This window comes from Oncorhynchus keta, chromosome 28 (genome assembly GCF_023373465.1).
Source record: "Oncorhynchus keta strain PuntledgeMale-10-30-2019 chromosome 28, Oket_V2, whole genome shotgun sequence".
NCBI classification, from domain to species: domain Eukaryota; kingdom Metazoa; phylum Chordata; class Actinopteri; order Salmoniformes; family Salmonidae; genus Oncorhynchus; species Oncorhynchus keta.
This window is the reverse complement of record NC_068448.1, coordinates 66,580,409-66,598,830: the sequence shown is the minus strand read 5'-3', so window position 1 is coordinate 66,598,830 and position 18,422 is coordinate 66,580,409. Positions and strand designations below refer to the sequence as shown.

Sequence of the window (18,422 nt, the reverse complement as noted above, 5' to 3'; positions counted from 1 at the left end):
GTAGCCACCTCCTGGCGTCCTCCAATCCCAGATTTGTCCGTCGGACTGCCAGATGGTGAAGCATGATTCATCACCAGAGAATGCGTTTCCACTGCTCCAGAGTCCAATGGTGGAGAGCTGTACACCACTCCAGCCAACGCTTGGCATTGCGCATGGTGAACTTAGGCTTGTGTGCAGCTGCTCGGCCATGGAAACCCCTTTCATGATGCTCCCGACGAACAGTTCTTGTGTTGACTTTGCTTCCAGAGGCACCTTGGAACTCGGTAGTGAGTGTTGCAACCGAGGACAGATGATTTTTACGCTTCAGCGCACGGCGGTCCCGTTCTGTGAACTTGTGTGTCCTACCATGAGAAACCATGAGACTTTCCAAAAATCGGTCTTCTATCGAAAACTTCTGTACGTTTTGGCCTACACAAGTGTCAATGGACTCGTCTGAAGGTAACCCATACAAACAAATGGAAGTATGGAGGTAGTTGTGTGCCAATAAAAATAAGGGGTTGAATATGTTTAATATGTGTAAAAAAAACTTATTCCTTATGATTTATTTTTTGATTGTCTTTTTTGCCATTTATGAATGCATTATTCAATGTGTTTCCCCCTGGACTTTTAGAGGTTAAACTGATCAAACCTAAACCGGATGAACATAACGCAACCTCAGAAGCTTAGCCTTTAGTCTGAACTGACGTCTAATTGGACGTGTAGAACAGGGCTGCCCAATCCTGGTCCTGGAGGGACAAAACACTTCTGTTGTTGGAAGTGTTTTGGCCCTCCAAGACCAGAATTGGGCAGCCCTGGTCTAGAAAGTAACCTGTTTGTAATCGGGTGATATGATGTCTTCTCAACCAGAACACCATTTTAGTACCAGAAGATGATGTCATTATGAAGCTGGACAGAATAGCCATGACATCAACTCCCATTCATTGAACTGTTTTCACACTCCTCAGTTAAAATTGTGCCGCTCTCCTCCCACACTTCTCACATTCCAGTCCTATCTTTCAGTGGAGGGAAATAAGATCATTAACCTGCAGTCAAGGAGGAAGTGGAGAACAAAAGTCACTTTCTATGACAGAGCACACACATGAGCAGACCAAGTCCTTCAACAACCTAATAACCCCACTTGCACACCCACAGTTCCCACCTGCCCACCCCCTGCCAATACTTTCCATGGCATTGCTATCACCTGTTGGGAAACTCCAGCCAGCGCCCTACTTAAGGAGCTCCAAATCCCAGTCAGAAAACACTCTCTCTCAACTCTATTGAAAAACACTTTCTCTCTCGCCCCCTTTCTCAGCATCTCTGTGGGACCCATCTGAAGATTAGGATGATAAGCTATAGAGTCTGTGTCCTGGCTGCTCTGTTCTCTCTCCTCATCATCACCCTCATTCCCACCACACAATCAGGTGAGTGCCAACACACACACATGGTATATATGCACATGAACCTTAGTACAAATACATGCATGCAAGGTCTCGTGCTGACACAAAATGCATGTGTTTGTGTGTAGCGGACTGCTGTCTGAAGTTCACTCAGCGTCCGGTGCACTGCCGATGGCTGAAAGGCTACACCTTCCAAGACATTACTTCCTCATGTGACCTCAACGCTGTCATGTGAGTCGTCCTCCAATCACATCCTAGCACATTGTGTGTAGAATAATGGCTGGTATTTCCTTGATTCCTCTTATCTTCTCCTTCTCCAATGCATTCGGAAGCAAGGAGAGAGGATTCGGGGAAAGACAATTGACATTCAGTCACTGTGGTGTGTAATGTGCGTTGACATTGTACTGTGTTGTGGCAGCTTCCAGAATCGGAGGAACAAGTTTGTGTGTGCCGACCCCTCTCAAGACTGGACCAAGAGGGTACAACGCTGTCTGCGGTGAGTACACTTGTGTAGGCATGTAAGCGTTGAAAAAAGTTGTGTGTATCCTTGTCTAACTCGTGTGTGTGTGTTTTGTTCATAGCAAGCGTCAGGAGAAGAAATCCCAACTGAAGAAAAGGGTCTGAACTCATGTTGCCATGGAGAGGGCTTCCATTACAGAACACCATGTAATACATTATTGATATAATGTTATATTTTACTGAGACAAACAGCAATATATTTCAATATACAGAGAGATTCATGAAGGTTAAGATGTTTCAATAATTTAATATAAGTGAATATTTTGCATCATCTCAGTTTGTGTATAATAACTGTATTTATCATCATTGTTGTTCTGTTTTATAAACAGCAGGTGTAGTATTTCTGATACGCAAGTAGAAACATTAAAACATAGTTTTCACACAGAGTACCACAAAATATTTTTGTGTTGATGTTTCATATCCTCTCTCCAATTGAAGCCAGAGAAAACCTTTTTAACTTTGTATTTCCAAAGTGTCCAAATCTCTATATGAGTTTTACTGAAGTGTACTTACTTTAAGCTCAAAGCTATGAAATAGATAATAAAAATGGGTATTTGAAATACTGTGTGTTCTACTCTTATTGTATGTGTACTAGGCTACCGGTATTTGACAACAATATAAAGCTAAAAATGCCATTATCATTCACACAAAACATTTAAGAGTGTAGGAAGGGATATCAAACACAGACGCATGCATGAATAGGCCTATCAATGGTATGCTTATTTTTGCTCCTTGTGTCCTTTAAAAAATTGTATTTACTTCCTTGTGTCCTTGTTCACATACCTACGATCTACAGCAGTCACTTTAGAGGGCTTGTAGTTGAGTCACAAATTACCTAGCAACCGCACCAAGCGCCATGTCGGAAGATCAAAGTCCTCCAATCGCCCACCTGGCTGGATGCGTTTAGCTACCACCGGAAACTTAGGGAAGATTGCCCATTATTTAGTTTTTCTAAAGATCCAGAAAACAGAGGAAGTGGAAGAACCTATTCAACTAAGTAAATAAGTTACATGATCAAAAACGATGTATTATTAACTAGCTTGCTACAGAAACTTAGTCTGCAGTCTAACTCAAATGAGCTGCTAACGTAATGTTCACTAGTTAGCTAACTGTACAAACTGTATAACTAGTAAAAAAAATATATATAAATATAACCAGCTTGCTAACTTCATGATTAGCTATTTATCTATCTTGATGTATCTATCGTTGTAACTCCAAATGCATTTGGAAAAAAATGTCACCAAGATGGCATAGCAGTCAGACGTCGTTTGTCCTCCTTGTCGTGTCCCGTATATATACATATTTACAACTTTCTTCGCATACCTTTTTATACCTTTTTATATATTTTTTTCTGTTCCATAAACTCATCTTCAAAACACTCTCCTGCAACCCGCCTCACCAATTTATATTTAAATAAATAAAGTATTATTTACCTCAAATCTGTAATCCTCCATAGAAGCTATCCTGAAGCTAGCCAGAAGCTAATCCAGAAGCTAGCCAGAAGCTAGTTAGCTTCTTTACTGGCAAATCGTTAGTATTCAGCTAACCACAGTTTGTGGTCATCAGCTATCCTTTAGCTCGAAAATCTATCGCCTCGGAACATACCGGACCTATTTTTCTCTCCATGTCCCCGGATTTCAACCGCAAGCTCTGGACATTTATACCTGGATCTCGCAGCTAGCTAGCTGCTATCCGTGTGACTATCTGCTTACATCGATTCCGGAGCAAACATCAATTATTCCGGAGCAAGCCAGCTGAAAAGTTCCATCAGTCACTCCTGGGCTACAATCACCTATCCGGACCCGTTTTACTGCCAACGCGGAGCCCCACCGGGCCTTCACAACTGGACTACCAACGTTATCTGCCCGAGGGAGTTATCCAGCTGGCTCCTCCGTCACGACGTTACCTGAACGCCCATCTGTCTTATCGGCTGCTATCTGAATAGACCTATCGGACAATTTTTTCTTTTTTTTCTTGGGCCTCTATAACTATATCTATTTTCTTTTTTGTGAATTGGATGGATCCCCTCTACCACACTGATCCCCACTAATCCTACCGACGGAAACACACGAGGTGGCTAAAAACAGACCTCCATCCTATGCTAGCTTGCTACCGATAGCTTGCTACTAGCTGTCTGAATCGCCTTGACCCCAACCAACCTCACTACTCACTGGACCCTTTTGATCACTCGACTAAGCATGCCTCTCCTTAATGTCAATATGCTTTGTCCATTGCTGCTCTGGTTAGTGTTTATTGGCTTATTTCACTGTAGAGCCTCTAGTCCTGCTCACTATATCTTATCCAACCTATTAGTTCCACCACCCACACATGGGATGACATCTCCTGGTTTCAATGATGTTTCTAGAGACAATATCTCTCTCATCATCACTCAATACCTAGGTTTACCTCCACTGTATTCACATCCTACCATACCTTTGTCTGTACATTATACCTTGAAGCTATTTTATCGCCCCCAGAAACCTCCTTTTACTCTCTGTTCCGGACGTTCTAGATGACCAATTCTCATTGCTTTTAGCCGTATCATTATCCTACACCTCCTCTTTTCATCTGGTGATGTAGAGGTGAATCCAGGCCCTGCAGTGTCTAGCTCCACTCCTATTCCCCAGGCGCTCTCTTTTGATGACCTCTGTAACCATAATAGCCTTGGTTTCATGTATGTTAACATTAGAAGCCTCCTCCCTAAGTTTGTTTTATTCACTGCTTTAGCACACTCTGCCAACCCACATGTTCTAGCTGTGTCTGAATCCTGGCTTAGGAAGACCACCAAAAATTCTGACATGTTCATCCCAAACTACAACATTTTCAGACAAGATAGAACTGCCAAAGGGGGCGGTGTTGCAATCTACTGCAAAGATAGCCTGCAGAGTTGTGTCCTACCATCCAGGTCTGTACCCAAACAATTTGAACTTCTACTTTTAAAAGTCCACCTCTCTAAAAACAAGTCTCTCACCGTTGCCACCTGCTATAGACCACCCTTTGCCCCCAGCTGTGCTCTGGACACCATATGTGAACTGATTTCCCCCCATCTATCTTCAGAGCTCGTGCTGCTAGGCGACCTAAACTGGAACATGCTTAACACCCCAGCCACCCTACAATCTAAGCTTGATGCCCTCAATCTCACACAAATTATCAATGAACCTACCAGGTACCTCCCCAAAGCCTTAAGCACGGGCACCCTCATAGATATCATCCTAACCAACTTGCCCTCTAAATACACCTCTGCAGTCTTCAACCAAGATCTCAGCGATCACTGCCTCATTGCCTGCATCCGTAATGGGTCAGCGGTCAAACGACCTCCACTCATCACTGTCAAACGCTCCCTGAAACACTTCAGCGAGCAGGCCTTTCTAATCGACCTGGCCGGGGTATCCTGGAAGGATATTGATCTCATCCCGTCAGTAAAGGATGCCTGTTTTGCTTTTTTAAATGCCTTCCTAACCATCTTAAATAAGCATGCCCCATTCAAGAAATTTAGAACCAGGAACAGATATAGGCCTTGGTTCTCACCAGGCCTGACTGCCCTTAACCAACACAAAAACATGCTATGGCGTTCTGCATTAGCATCGAAGAGCCCCCGTGATATGCAGCTTTTCAGGGAAGCTAGAAACCATTATACACAGGCAGTTAGAAAAGCCAAGGCTAGCTTTTTCAAGCAGAAATTTGCTTCCTGCAACGCTAACTCGAAAAAGTTCTGGGACACTGTAAAGTCCATGGAAAATAAGAACATCTCCTCCCAGCTGCCCACTGCACTGAGGAAACACTGTCACCACTGATAAATCCACTATAATTGAGAATTTCAATAAGCATTTTTCTACGCCTGGCCATGCTTTCCACCTGGCTACCCCTACCCCAGTCAACAGCACTGCACCCCCCACAGCAACTCGCCCAAGACTTCCCCATTTCTCCTTCTCCCAAATCCAGTCAGCTGATGTTCTGAAAGAGCTGCAAAATCTGGACCCCTACAAATCAGCCGGGCTAGACAATCTGTACCCTTTCTTTCTAAAAATTATCTGCCGAAATTGTTGCCACCGCTTTTACTAGCCTGTTCAACCTCTCTTTCGTGTCGTCTGAGATTCCCAAAGATTGGAAAGCAGCTGCGGTCATCCCCCTCTTCAAAGGAGGGGACACTCTTGACCCAAACTGCTACAGACCAATATCTATCCTACCCTGCCTTTCTAAGGTCTTCGAAAGCCAAGTCAACAAACAGATTACCGACCATTTCGAATCTCACCATACCTTCTCTGCTATACAATCTGGTTTCAGTGCTGGTCATGTGTGCACCTCAGCCACGCTCAAGGTCCTAAACGATATCTTAACCGCCATCGATAAGAAACATTACTGTGCAGCAGTATTCATTGATCTGGCCAAGGCTTTCGACTCTGTCAATCACCACATCCTCATCGACAGCCTTGGTTTCTCAAATAATTGCCTCGCCTGGTTCACCAACTACTTCTCTGATAGAGTTCAGTGTGTCAAATCGGAGGGTCTGCTGTCCGGACCTCTGGCAGTCTCTATGGGGGTGCCACAGGGTTCAATTCTTGGACCGACTCTCTTCTCTGTATACATCAATGGTGTCGCTCTTGCTACTGGTGAGTCTCTGATCCACCTCTACGCAGACGACACCATTCTGTATACTTCTGGCTCTTCTTTGGACACTGTGTTAACAACCCTCCAGGCAAGCTTCAATGCCATACAACTCTCCTTCCGTGGCCTCCAATTGCTCTTAAATACAAGTAAAACTAAATGCATGCTCTTCAACCAATCGCTGCCTGCACCTGCCCGCCTGTCCAACAACACTACTCTGGACGGCTCTGACTTAGAATACGTGGACAACTACAAATACCTAGGTGTCTGGTTAGACTGTAAACTCTCCTTCCAGACCCACATCAAACATCTCCAATCCAAAGTTAAATCTAGAATTGGCTTCCTATTTCGCAACAAAGCATCCTTCACTCATGCTGCCAAACATACCCTTGTAAAACTGACCATCCTACCAATCCTCTTGACTTCGGTCATTTACAAAATAGCCTCCAATACCCTACTCAACAAATTGGATGCAGTGTATCACAGTGCCATCCGTTTTGTCACCAAAGCCCCATATACTACCCACCATTGCGACCTGTACGCTCTCGTTGGCTGGCTCCGCTTCATACTCGTCGCCAAACCCACTGGCTCCATGTCATCTACAAGACCCTGCTAGGTAAAGTCCCCCTTACCTCAGCTCGCTGGTCACCATAGCATCACCCACCTGTAGCACGCGCTCCAGCAGGTATATCTCTCTGGTCACCCCCAAAACCAATTCTTTCTTTGGCCGCCTCTCCTTCCAGTTCTCTGCTGCCAATGACTGGAACGAACTATAAAAATCTCTGAAACTGGAAACACTTATCTCCCTCACTAGCTTTAAGCACCAGCTGTCAGAGCAGCTCACAGATTACTGCACCTGTACATAGCCCACCTATAATTTAACCCAAACAACTACCTCTCTCCCTACTGTATTTATTTTATTTATTTATTTTGCTCCTTTGCACCTCATTATTTTTATTTCTACTTTGCACTTTCTCGCACTGCAAATCTACCATTCCAGTGTTTTACTTGCTATATTGTATTTCCTTTGCCACCATGACCTTTTAAAAAATGTATTGGCCTTTACCTCCCTTATCCCAACTCATTTGCTCACATCGTATATAGACTTGTTTCTACTGTATTATTGACTGTATGTTTGTTTTACTCCATGTGTAACTCTGTGTCGTTGTATGTGTCGAACTGCTTTGTTTTATCTTGGCCAGGTTGCAATTGTAAATGAGAACTTGTTCTCAACTTGCCTACCTGGTTAAATAAAGGTGAAATATATATATATATATATATATATATATATATATAATTGTAGCTTGCAAACAGCTTTGGAAGAGGGTGAAATTATTAGTTAGCACTTCCAGCTGTCAGAGACGGGAGAGTAGGCTACTCTGGATAGGGCTGGTAACTTTGTGGGAAGACATTATAAAACAATTCTCCAGTTCCAGTCCCTGGCGATAAAAACTGAGGACAGAGATATTCAGTGCTTTCGGAAAGTAGTCAGACCCTTTGACTTTTCAAAAATTGTGCAAATGTATTGAACATTTCAAATTGAAATGTCACATTTACCTAAGTATTCAGACCCTTTACTCAGTACTTTGTTGAAGTGCCTTTGGTAGGCTGGACACATTACATTTTTAACAATGCTTTTCTTCTGATACAAACTAGTTCATTGCATCCGCGGTGGAGCCCAGTTTCATAATATTAGCATATGTCCCATCTGTTTGCCATAGTTTTTAAGTAATCACGAAAAAACAGACCTTATTTTAGGGCATTTTTCACCCTGCCAGCTCCTATTAGTTCTATCTGCGCACAGTGGCACCAACTCGCCTTCCGAACGTTCTATTCACATTTTATTGCTGTACTTCACAATGCCTTGCTATGCTATTGTTGGCAATGAGACCTGTCCACGTTGTTTGTAGTTAAAATGTAAACAAACAAAAAATTACTCCTGGAACTCTGAGGTCGTCCCATTGTTTACTATAGGGAAATACAGGTATGTCTGTCTATTTTGCCAAATATCTCGCAATGTGTATATTTAGATTTTTCCGAATTGGACACCATTTTAAACATGAGAATCTCCTCTTTCTAATTATGTAAGGCTGGTCAGTGTACTCCATTGTCATCAAACGCTAACCCAGAAATACCTTTTGCCCTTGGAAAACTGAGCTCCGACCATTGTTTTCCTCCAGTCAAAACAGGATTGCGAACGTATCGATTGCATTGCTATGGGCTTGCGCTAGTGTTCCAGCTTTAGCCAACGTTCTTTTACCATTTTTCAGCCTTGGCTGAATTTTGACTCGTTCTATTGTCCAGACTTTTTTTTGGCAGCAATTACATCCTAGAGTCTTCTTGGGTATGATGCTACAAGCTTGGCACACCTATATTTGGGGATTTTCTCCCATACTTCTCTGCATATCCTCTCAAGCTCTGTCAGGTTGGATGGGGAGCATCTCTCCAGAGATGTTCAATCGGGTTCAAGTCCGGGCTCTGGCTGAGCAACTCAAGGACATTCAGAGAAGTGTCCTGAAGCCACTCCTGCGTTGTCTTGGCTGTGTGCTTAGGGTCGGTGTCCTGTTGGAAGGTGAACCTTCACTCCAGTCTGAGGTCCTGAGCGATCTAGAACAGATTTTCATCAAGGATCTCTCAGTACTTTGCTCCGTTCATCTTCCCCTCAAGGCTGACTAGTCTCCCAGTCCCTGCTGCTGAAAAACATCCCCACAGCATAATACTACCATGCTTCACCATAGGGATGATGCCAGGTTTCCTCCAGACGTGACACTTGGCATTCAGGCCAAAGTGTACATTCTTGGTTTCATCAGAACAGAGAATCTTGTTTCTCATGGTCTGAGAGTCCTTTCATGTGCCTTTTACTGAGGAGTGGCTTCCGTCTGATCACTCTACCATAAAGTCCTGATTGGTAGAGTGCTGCAGAGATGGTTGTTCTTTAGAATGTTCTCCCATCTCCACAGAGGAACTCTGGAGCTCTGTCAGAGTGACCATCGGGTTCTTGGTCATCTCCCAGACCAAGACCCTTCTCCCCCGATTGCTCAGTTTCGCCCGGCGGCCAGCTCTAGGAAGAGTCTTGGATGTTCCATATTTCTTCCATTTAGGAATGATGGAGGCCACTGTGTTCTTGGGGAACATCAATGCTACAGACATGTTCTGTCCTGGAGGGCAGGCAGTGTGCGCCCGGTGATGCGTTGGGCAGACCGCATCACCCTCTGGATAGCCCTGCGGTTGCGGGCAGTGCAGTTGCCGTACCAGGCGGCGATACAGCCCGACAGGATGCTCTCAATTGTACATCTGTAAAAGTTTGTGAGGGTCTCGGGCCAAGCCGAATTTCTTCAGCCTCCTGAAGTTGAAAAGGCGCTGTTGGCCTTCTTCACCACACTCCCTGTGTGGATGGACCATTTCAGATTGTCAGTGATATGTATGCAGAGGAACTTGAAGATTTCACCTTCTACACTGTGGTCCCATCGATGTGAATAGAGGCGTGCTCTCTCTGTTGTCTCCTGAAGTCCACGATCAAGTTACTGGGCTCGAATTTAGTCACACTTGATCTATATAGATTGATGCTTCTAATTGTGCATGTTATAAACAAAATACTTTTGGGGATGATTAAAAGTTATACTCTATGGCTGGATTTTTTTCCAATGCTACATTAATTTGGCAGACGTGATTGACCCTCTTTCTACAAGGCCTAGTCTATGAGAGGCCAAATCATATTTGTATGAATATTGTGTTAATGCCTAGGCTATAGAGATGCATTCAGGTAATTAACTCATTATTATGCATCAACATTTTAATTTGATTACAATTATTTATTTTCAATCATTATTGAATTTGTTAGGCTATACAATTAAGTAGATCAAATGAACTGATAATACATTCATACATAACTTTTTTATTTTTGTATAATTTTTGAATATTATACATCCTATGTCAATAATGTTAATGAATGTTAATTTGTGTATTAATAATAATAATCTGAAAAATTGAATATATCTCCTATTGTTCATGTTCATATAGCAGCTAGGATAATGTGGTAAAGTTATTCCTTAACCACCTGATGATTTTATTTTATTTTTCGCTCGCTCGCCACACTTTTCTGGGGGGGGGGGCCAACATCCAGTGAAAATGCAGAGCGCCAAATTCAAATAAATTACTATAAAAAATTCAACTTTGATGAAATCACACATTCAATATACCAAAATAAAGCTACACTTGTTGTGAATCCAGCCAACGTGTCAGATTTCAAAAATGTTTTACAGCGAAAGCAAACGATGCTATTATCTGAGGATAGCACCCCAGTAAACAAAGAGAGAAAAGCATATTTCAACCCTGCAGGCGCAACACAAAATTCAGAAATACAAATATAATTCATGCCTTACCTTTGACGAGCTTCTTCTGTTGGCACTCCAATATGTCCCATAAACATCACAAATGGTCCTTTTGTTCGATTAATTCCATCAATATATATCCAAAATGTTCATTTATTTGGCGCATTTGATCCAGAAAAACACCGGTTCCAACTTGCCCAACGTGACTACAAAATATCTCAAAAGTTACCTGTAAGCATTGTCCAAACATTTCAAACGACTTTTGTAATACAACTTTAGGTATTTTTTAATGTAAATAATCGATCAAATTGAAGACGGGATATACTGTGTTCAATGCCGGAGGAAAACAAAGTGGAGCGTGCTTTCAGGTCATGCGCCTCTAACAAAGAGTACACTTCCGTCGAGCCTCATTCTGAACAGTGTTACTTCTTCATTTCTCAAAGGAAAAACCTCAACCAATTTCTAAAGACTGTTGACATCCAGTGGAAGCGATAGGAACTGCAGGAAAGTTGATTAGAAATATGTATTCCCATTGAAAACTCATTGAAAAGAGAGTGACCTCAAAAAAAAACAATCGGAACGCTTTGTCTTCGGGGTTTCGCCTGCCAAATAAGTTCTGTTATACTCACAGACATGATTCAAACAGTTTTCTGTTTCCACCTGTTGTCTATTCCATTTGCACAACAGCATATGAAATGTATTGTCAATCAGTGTTGCCTCCTAAGTGGACAATTTGATTTCACAGAAGTGTGATTGACTTGGAGTTACATTGTGTGGTTTAAGTGTTCCCTTTATTTTTTTGAGCAGTGTAGTTTTATGATTCTAATAAATGTCATACAATTATATGGTTTCAGGGTGGAATATTCTAATCATTACCTTTAAGCATATAATTCCCTTATCATTAACTTCTTTGGGACAGGGGGCAGTATTTTCACGTCCGGATGAAAAGCGTGTCCAAAGTAAACAGCCTGCTACTCAGACCCAGAAGCTAATATATGCATATTATGAGTAGATTTGGATGGAAATCACTCTGAAGTTTCGAAAACTGTTTGAATCATGTCTGTGAGTTCGTTCAGATTTACCAAAGCACAGCATATGACAACCATCCCCTATAATTGAGGTGGTAGAAACTGATGCTTCTGCAGCATTGCTCATCTTCACAGTGGGAATCCAGTCGACATGGCTGTCTTGACAGAGGTCAGCTGGTGAACCTACAGTACATTAACATCAGGTGTGCTTTTCATTTGTTTGAATATCACTTCTTCAGGTCACCTATACAATCAGGGCTCTTAATTGTTTGGTTGTGTTGAATTCATTCAGGTGTTTTAGTGTCATATAAAGATTACATCTATTGTTAGGCTTGAACAACCAATAGTCAACATAGCAGGTTGTTCTATCCCATTGAGGCCTTTGTCCTATGCTGTAATGTCCATACATTGTCCCTCCTCTTATGAATGAAGTTCTCAACAAATGATCATTGGGTTATCATATGAATATATATGATATCCACTGGAATGTTCTCCAGGCTATATGGACATCATATTGCACCATTTGCTTCTCCCCGTTTTATTTTCATGGTTAGAAGGGATCCAGCTTTTGTCAAATTAACGTCTATCGTGGAAAATTACATAATTAGTCATGCTATACCATGTTTTACTGTTTAAAGAATTGTCTCGTTATATGCTAGTGTTTTTTCTAACCTGATACAAACTTGTCTTTCTGGGATTTAGGCTGTGTTTCAAACTTTCTAAAAGACCTCCACTTAGCCTCGCTTTATGTCCTTGAGGGAATCCTCATCACTATCATGACACAAGGCGAGACCCAGATGCAAACAGGAGGCAGATGGTTGGAGTCTTATGTTTATTCATTCAAAAGGTGTAGGCAAAAGAATGGTCGTGGACAGGCAAAAGGTCAAAACCAGATCAGAGTCCAGGAGGTACAGAGTGGCAGACAGGCTTGTGGTCAAGGTAGGCAGAATGGTAAGGCAGGCGTGTACAAAGTCCAGAAACAAGCAAGAGTCAAAACCGGGAGGACTACAAAAACGAGAAATGCAAAAAGCAGGAGAACAGGAAAGACGCTGGTTGACTTGGAAACATGCAAGACGAACTGGCACAGAGAGACAAGAAATACATTGATAAATACACTGGGGGAAACGAGCGGCACCTGGAGAGTATGGAGACAATAACAAGGACAGGTGAAACAGATCAGGGTGTGACAGTCACCATTGGTCTAAACTATTAGCCAAACAAGGGAAGTTCGCAACGTATGCTCCTCAACCCTTGTTTTTGATCGAGTTTGCGAGTGTACAGTTATGTTCACTTCGGGGTTCTGAAACGCCCCATAATTCAATTCGCGATGATTGTACTTCCACTAAGAAAAGTCAGCCAAAACGTAAAATCTAAACATCAATATGGAGAAGTCAACATACAAGTGTAAGTAAAAACAAATGTAAATAAGTTAGAAATTGTGCTACTAATGCACATGACGGCACAAACACGTCTCGTAAAAGTAATGATGTTTTTGTTTGGTTATCTTTTGGAAATTGTATAAATAAAACATTTTCCTGGTTTACGGTCGGATATACAGTGGGGCAAAAAATATTTAGTCAGCCCACACTTGTGCAAGTTCTCCCACTTAAAAAGATGAGAGAGGCCTGTAATTTTCATCATAGGTACACTTCAACTATAACAGACAAAATGAGAAAAAAAATCCAGAAAATCACATTGTAGGATTTTTAATGAATTTATTTGCAAATTATGGTGGAAAATAAGTATTTGGTCACCTACAAACAAGCAAGATTTCTGGCTCTCACAGACCTGTAACTTTGTCTTTAAGAGGCTCCTCTGTCCTCCACTCGTTACCTGTATTAATGGCACCTGTTTGAACTTGTTATCAGTATAAAAGACACCTGTCCACAACCTTAAACAGTCACACTCCAAACTCCACTATGGCCAAGACCAAAGAGCTGTCAAAGGACACCAGAAACAAAATTGTAGACCTGCACCAGGCTGGGAAGACTGAATCTGCAATAGGTAAGCTGCTTGGTTTGAAGAAATCAACTGTGGGAGCAATTATTAGGAAATGGAAGACATACAAGACCACTGATAATCTCCCTCGATCTGGTGCTCCACACAAGATCTCACCCCGTGGGGTCAAAATTATCACAAGAATGGTGAGCAAAAATCCCAGAACCACACGGGGGAACCTAGTGAATGACCTGCAGAGAGCTGGGACCAAAGTAACAAAGCCTACCATCAGTAACACACTACGCCGCCAGGGACTCAAATCCTGCAGTACCAGACGTGTCCCCCTGCTTAAGCCAGTACATGTCCAGGCCCGTCTGAAGTTTGCTAGAGAGCATTTGGATGATCCAGAAGAAGATTGGGAGAATGTCATATGGTCAGATGAATCCAAAATATAACTTTTTGGTAAAAACTCAACTTGTCGTGTTTGGAGGACAAAGAATGCTGAGTTGCATCCAAAGAACACCATACCTACTGTGAAGCATGTGGGTGGAAACATCATGCTTTGGGGCTGTTTTTCTGCAAAGGGACCAGGACGACTGATCCGTGTAAAAGAAAGAATGAATGGGGCCATGTATCGTGGGATTTTGAGTGAAAACCTCCTTCCAACAGCAAGGGCATTGAAGATGAAACGTCTTTCAGCATGACAATGATCCCAAACACACTGCCCGGGCAACGAAGGAGTGGCTTCGTAAGAAGCATTTCAAGGTCCTGGAGTGGCCTAGCCAGTCTCCAGATCTCAACCCCATAGAAAATCTTTGAAGGGAGTTGAAAGTCTGTGTTGCCCAGCAACAGCCCCAAAACATCACTGCTCTAGAGGAGATCTGCATGAAGGAATGGGCCAAAATACCAGCAACAGTGTGTGAAAACCTTGTGAAGACATAATTGACTGTAGCGCATATAAAGCACCCACAAGCTACCGGTGGCTGAAAACACACAAACGGGTGATGAATTTCCAGGCAAGGGCGGTCCATTTAAAATGAATTCCTTCCTCCCTCACCCTGCAAGTGTAAACTCGTCAGACGTCATGATGCGTCATCAGAAGTGTCCACTTAATTCGAAGGCTGAGGGGAGAGGGTGTGTCTTTTCAGTGTTTGTAATGCAGCTATAGTGTTTGTTGTGAATGCAGTTAGACGGTTGAGCCCTCAGGCTGTCAACCTTGTGCTATCTTAAGTCGACACCGTATGTAAAAGGTAATTCGTTGTGTATCTGCTGACTGCCACGTATACAGCAAGGGGTTGTATTTCCTCAATAAAAACAGAGACCCGGCTATGTTTGTTAAGCTTTCAACTCTGAGCCATTCTTGGTGATGGTTGATACGCTTCATTTTTGCAAATCGTATAATAAAGTGTTGTTTGAAAGAATCTGCAGTCTCTCTTCCCTTTTGATTAGATATTCCACAACACGTCTTATTTTACATTTTCGTAGCATGTTAGAAGAATTAGGTTAAGGTTATGAAGAGGGTTAGGGTTAGTTAAAATGAACAAAAATAACTTTTGACAATTTGACCAAAGCTGAATTCCTTTTAGCCAGGACCCCTTTTTCAGAGACGTTTCCTTTGCACAGGAAAAATGTGGCCTTTGATAACATTTCATGGAATTGTACTACATTATATGACTGGAGAAATTAGCTGAATCTCTTTTAATACGATGGTAGCCTATGCCACTAAATTAAGCGCTTAGTGATCATTTAGGCTATTAATATCTAATCTATTCATAACATTAGGAATAGTAGGCTTACATTTGTTTGCAAATGCAATGATAGAGGAATGCAATCCATTCTTATAAAGGTGAATTTTTATGGTGAAAAATAGCTTCCCCAAAACTTTAAACTCACACGACACATGCTAATTGCTAAACTACAAGCTATCTAGCTAATTTTGGCTAACCTGGTGTACAAAAGGCTGTGAAGTATTTGTAGGTAATCATATCAGTAATGTTAATTCATCATATGAGAGTTGTAGCTCCACCCACCGGTCAAGTGGAGCAGAGCATGCTGGGTGATCTCCAGCTCAGAGAAGAAGATTAGCTTGAGAGAAGTCAAGTGAGACAAAGTTCTAGCCATCCTTGTGTTTTCCCATCAGTTATCTTTCATTTTGTTAGCCAAGGCCAGTGTGCGTCCTTGTTGATATTTAAGTACATATTTCATATCTTTCAGGTGTTTATGTCTGAAAATGCACTGCGACATTAATGTCATATTTATGGTTATGCTAATTGTAGTTTCTACTGCTAGCTATTGTGAGCTGGCTAGCTCTGTAATGGCTATATTATCATTTCGGACATTTAATCCAGTATTTGTTTAGGATAATGTCCCCCTGTGCGTCGTTTATATGCCCTGTAATTGTATATGTGTGTATGCTACATCATTATATGGCTATTACATTGTATTTCACTGTTTAGAGGTATTCAAGTTCATTGTGCAGTTGTAGCCCTGTACTGAAGATGATGGTATTATGCTTTGTAGTACACTTGCAGCAGCACCCCTTAGATCTAAAATTAGTAGAGTCTCGTTGTATTGCGCAGTATGGTCCTGTATAACATTGTCATCATACAAGTCCATGCTAGGTAAAGCTCCGCCTTATCTCAGTTCACTGGTCACGATGGCAACACCCATCCGTAGCACGCGCTCCAGCAGGTGTATCTCACTGATCATCCCTAAAGCCAACACCTCATTTGGCCGCCTTTCGTTCCAGTTCTCTGCTGCCTGTGACTAGAACGAATTGCAAAAATCGCTGAAGTTGGAGACTTTTATCTCCCTCACCAACTTCATACATCTGCTATCTGAGCAGCTAACCGATCGCTGCAGCTGTACATAGTCTATCGGCAAATAGCCCACCCATTTTTACCTACCTCATCCCCATACTGTTTTTATTTATTTACTTTTCTGCTCTTTTGCACACCAATATCTCTACCTGTACATGACCATCTGAACATTTATCACTCCAGTGTTAATCTGCAAAATTTTAATTATTCACCTACCTCATGCCTTTTGCACACAATGTATATAGACTGCACTTTTTTTTCTTCCTATTGTGTTATTGACTTGTTAATTGTTTACTCCATGTGTAACTCTGTGTTGTCTGCTCACACTGCTATGCTTTACCTTGGCCTTGTTCTCAACTAGCCTACCTGGTTAAATAAAGGTGAAATAAAAAAATAAAAATAGTCATGTACTAGCCATGCATATTGTTTATAAGAGATGTGGAGATTATATTCTGTCATTCACTATTGTATCTTTATTTCTCTCTTGCAGACCACACACACACACACTTTAGTTGAAGCAAGTTGCAAGACCACTGAGGGCCTTAGCCCACCCATACTACATACACTGTGCGGTGCTCTGTTGTGCCTGTGCCTCTTCAGCGTTATTAAACCACCTCAACTGGAATCCTACCTGTCTGTCATCTGTGCCCTTACCAGCACATGGGAGCGAACACATGAAGTAAAACCTAACCTAAAGAATACACAGTCCATCAAGTCCTCACTTACACCTGGTTAGCATAACAGCTTAACTAAACTCGAAATCGATCAGACTTGACTTACCAGTGATGACATGATCGTAGCAGACCTGTTATTGACAACTGTCTGGGTTCAGATCTTGACGGGCAAATAAGTTTCTTCACTTTTCTGACCATTCTTGAGTCTTATCTTGGTTTCACCAATGGTGTTTCATGATTGCGGGGGAATCTGTAAGCATATTTTTTCCCCGTTGTCTGTCCTTCCTTGTTAGAGCAGCCAAATACTTTACAGAAAATTACTGTGGTGACGAATCAACTAGTTTTAGGCACTGTTATCATGCAGTTTGGGGTAGCCACTTGGCTGTTCTTTTCAGAAATATTAATGCGGGGGCCTTCCAACATGGCCGCCAGGAGGCGTCGTACGTCAACTGCAAGCCCTCTAATGTCACTCTAGTAGCTAAAGATCCTAAAAGCACATTATCAGAGTGGTGTGTGGGGAGGGGATGGGGAACCCGGGAGGAGGATGGTACCACAGATAGAACAATGAAACAGCTGTATCACTGGATGTATACATCTAAAGCACCCTATTGGCATTTCCACTCACCACCAGATATGGTGATGAGAGAGAGCTCAGTGCCAAGCAGTGTGAGAAGATGGAGCGAGATGGCACATTTTATCATCAGATAGAACGCTTGAATTTAGTTATTGCACATGCGCACATAGTAGACATTCCCTAACGGAAATATGCAAATAATGCTCGAACGCGCCAATAGGATCTTGCTAACTCGTGCATGGCTCTTGCCCACTTCCTTGCCTGTTCTACCCACTATGATTTATTTGCTCCGCTGTGATCTATCTTCAGATAATTATAAAACATATTTTTTCAACTAACCTCATTGTTCTATCTGTGGTGGTACCAACGATCTTTATAACTAAAAGAGCATTTAGAACTGGGCTCATCTGCATATTTCCGTTAGGGAACGCCTACTGAAATGTGCGTAATAACTCAATTCACCTTTGCACTCCTGAACGACGCGATTTTTTAAAACTTGCAAAATGTAAAGTCTACAAATTTTAGTCCACTCTTTACCTAACATATTTTAGTTTTGGA

At 42.1% G+C, this 18,422-nt stretch overlaps 1 protein-coding gene across 1 annotated transcript; it reads left to right on the top strand.

Moving 5' to 3' along the window:
• Nucleotides 1-838: 838 nt before the first annotated feature.
• ccl20b (chemokine (C-C motif) ligand 20b) lies at nt 839-2,457 on the top strand. The gene is made up of 4 exons (XM_035756626.2): nt 839-1,400; nt 1,505-1,607; nt 1,795-1,872; nt 1,958-2,457. The coding sequence occupies exons 1-4, from the start codon at nt 1,322-1,324 to the stop codon at nt 1,998-2,000; spliced, it is 303 nt and encodes a 100-aa protein (XP_035612519.1). The 5' UTR covers nt 839-1,321; the 3' UTR covers nt 2,001-2,457.
• The last annotated feature ends 15,965 nt before the right edge of the window (nt 2,458-18,422 follow it).